We start from the raw sequence: 1179 nt of genomic DNA, 5'->3' as shown, positions 1-1179 counted from the left end.
AATCTTTGAGTGGTGGAGGAAAGAAGGGTCCTCTGAACTAACCCCACTCATCTGTTGCCGACCCAAACACTCACTAGTCCAAAGCCTAGGAGACACCACACCTAAGATTTGGTTTCTAGTTCCCGGGCAGCCTAAGTGACCAGCTTTGAGAGGGGTCCTTCTGGGGACTCCTCCTCATTGGTTCTCTTCCTCATGAATAAACCAAAAACCAAACCCATTGCTGTGGAGTCAATTCTGATGCATAGCGACCCTGTAGGACAGAGTAGAACTGCCCCATTGGGTTTCCAAGGAGTAGATCTGAACTGCCAACTTTTGGTTAGCAGCCTGAACTCTTAACCACTGTGCCACCAGGGCTGCTGCTCATCAATAAACCACCAAAAACAGAACTTAGGAAGAAACTTCTTATAAAATTTAGTGTTTTCAGGAATGGGATGGATGAAGCGGAGGAGAAAATGGCAAGGTGTTTGCCAGTAGAAAGGCAGGGGGGTCCTCACTGGGCTGGGCAGACTGGGCTGCAAGCTCACCAGGCATTTATTCAGTCTCTGTCTCAGAACATTCTGCAACCATAGTTGTTGCCTTAAACCCGGATTTGCTGTTGTTCCTTCTTCTTCACCTCTGCCCAGATGTCTGACAGGTCTTGGATAAACTGCTGGATCTAGCAAGGCAAGGGGACCAGAGTTAACCCCACTCAGCGAGAAGGCTCCCCCATCCCAAGACGAAGCACCCCAGGGCATAACGCGTAAGGAGTCCATTGCTCTCCTGTGACTGACTTCTTGAGGGAGCCACATTCCCACATGAAATCGAGTATCAGATTTAGCAGACTAGAAGCACTAAGTAGGTACGGAGTTGGCAGATCCTAGAGACAGACACAGCGATAGCATGAAGAAGTGATTTTAGGTGACACACAGACATGGCATGAAATAACTTTGAATCCTACAGTGAAAAAGTTATTTCCTTTTTAGTTTCCTTAAAGAGAAAGTCTCAGATTGGTATTAATATGACTTTAACACTTCTCTACACTTGCTAATTTTCCTTTTGAACAAAACAGGCCTTGGGCATAAGCCTTCAGTAAGCCACAGTACCTGACTAGAAGTTAAAAAGACTGTTTTGCACAACTAATTAATTCAATAGTGGGTCCCTGCTACTAGTAGATGGATTACCCAACAAGCAAGGTCAGCA

At 46.0% G+C, this 1179-nt stretch overlaps 1 protein-coding gene across 1 annotated transcript in view; it reads right to left on the bottom strand.

Moving 5' to 3' along the window:
- Nucleotides 1-577: 577 nt before the first annotated feature.
- The window catches only part of CCDC42 (coiled-coil domain containing 42), a 14040-nt gene continuing 13438 nt past the window's right edge, over nucleotides 578-1179 (bottom strand). The window contains exon 5 of the mRNA XM_012555453.1: nucleotides 578-655. Coding sequence (XP_012410907.1) covers nucleotides 578-655 — 78 coding nt within the window. The remainder of the gene's footprint in view (nucleotides 656-1179) is intronic.

The sequence above is a fragment of the Trichechus manatus genome, unplaced genomic scaffold (genome assembly GCF_000243295.1).
Source record: "Trichechus manatus latirostris isolate Lorelei unplaced genomic scaffold, TriManLat1.0 scaffold00040, whole genome shotgun sequence".
In the NCBI taxonomy this organism is placed as follows: domain Eukaryota; kingdom Metazoa; phylum Chordata; class Mammalia; order Sirenia; family Trichechidae; genus Trichechus; species Trichechus manatus.
This window is presented reverse-complemented; position numbering and strand designations above follow the sequence as displayed.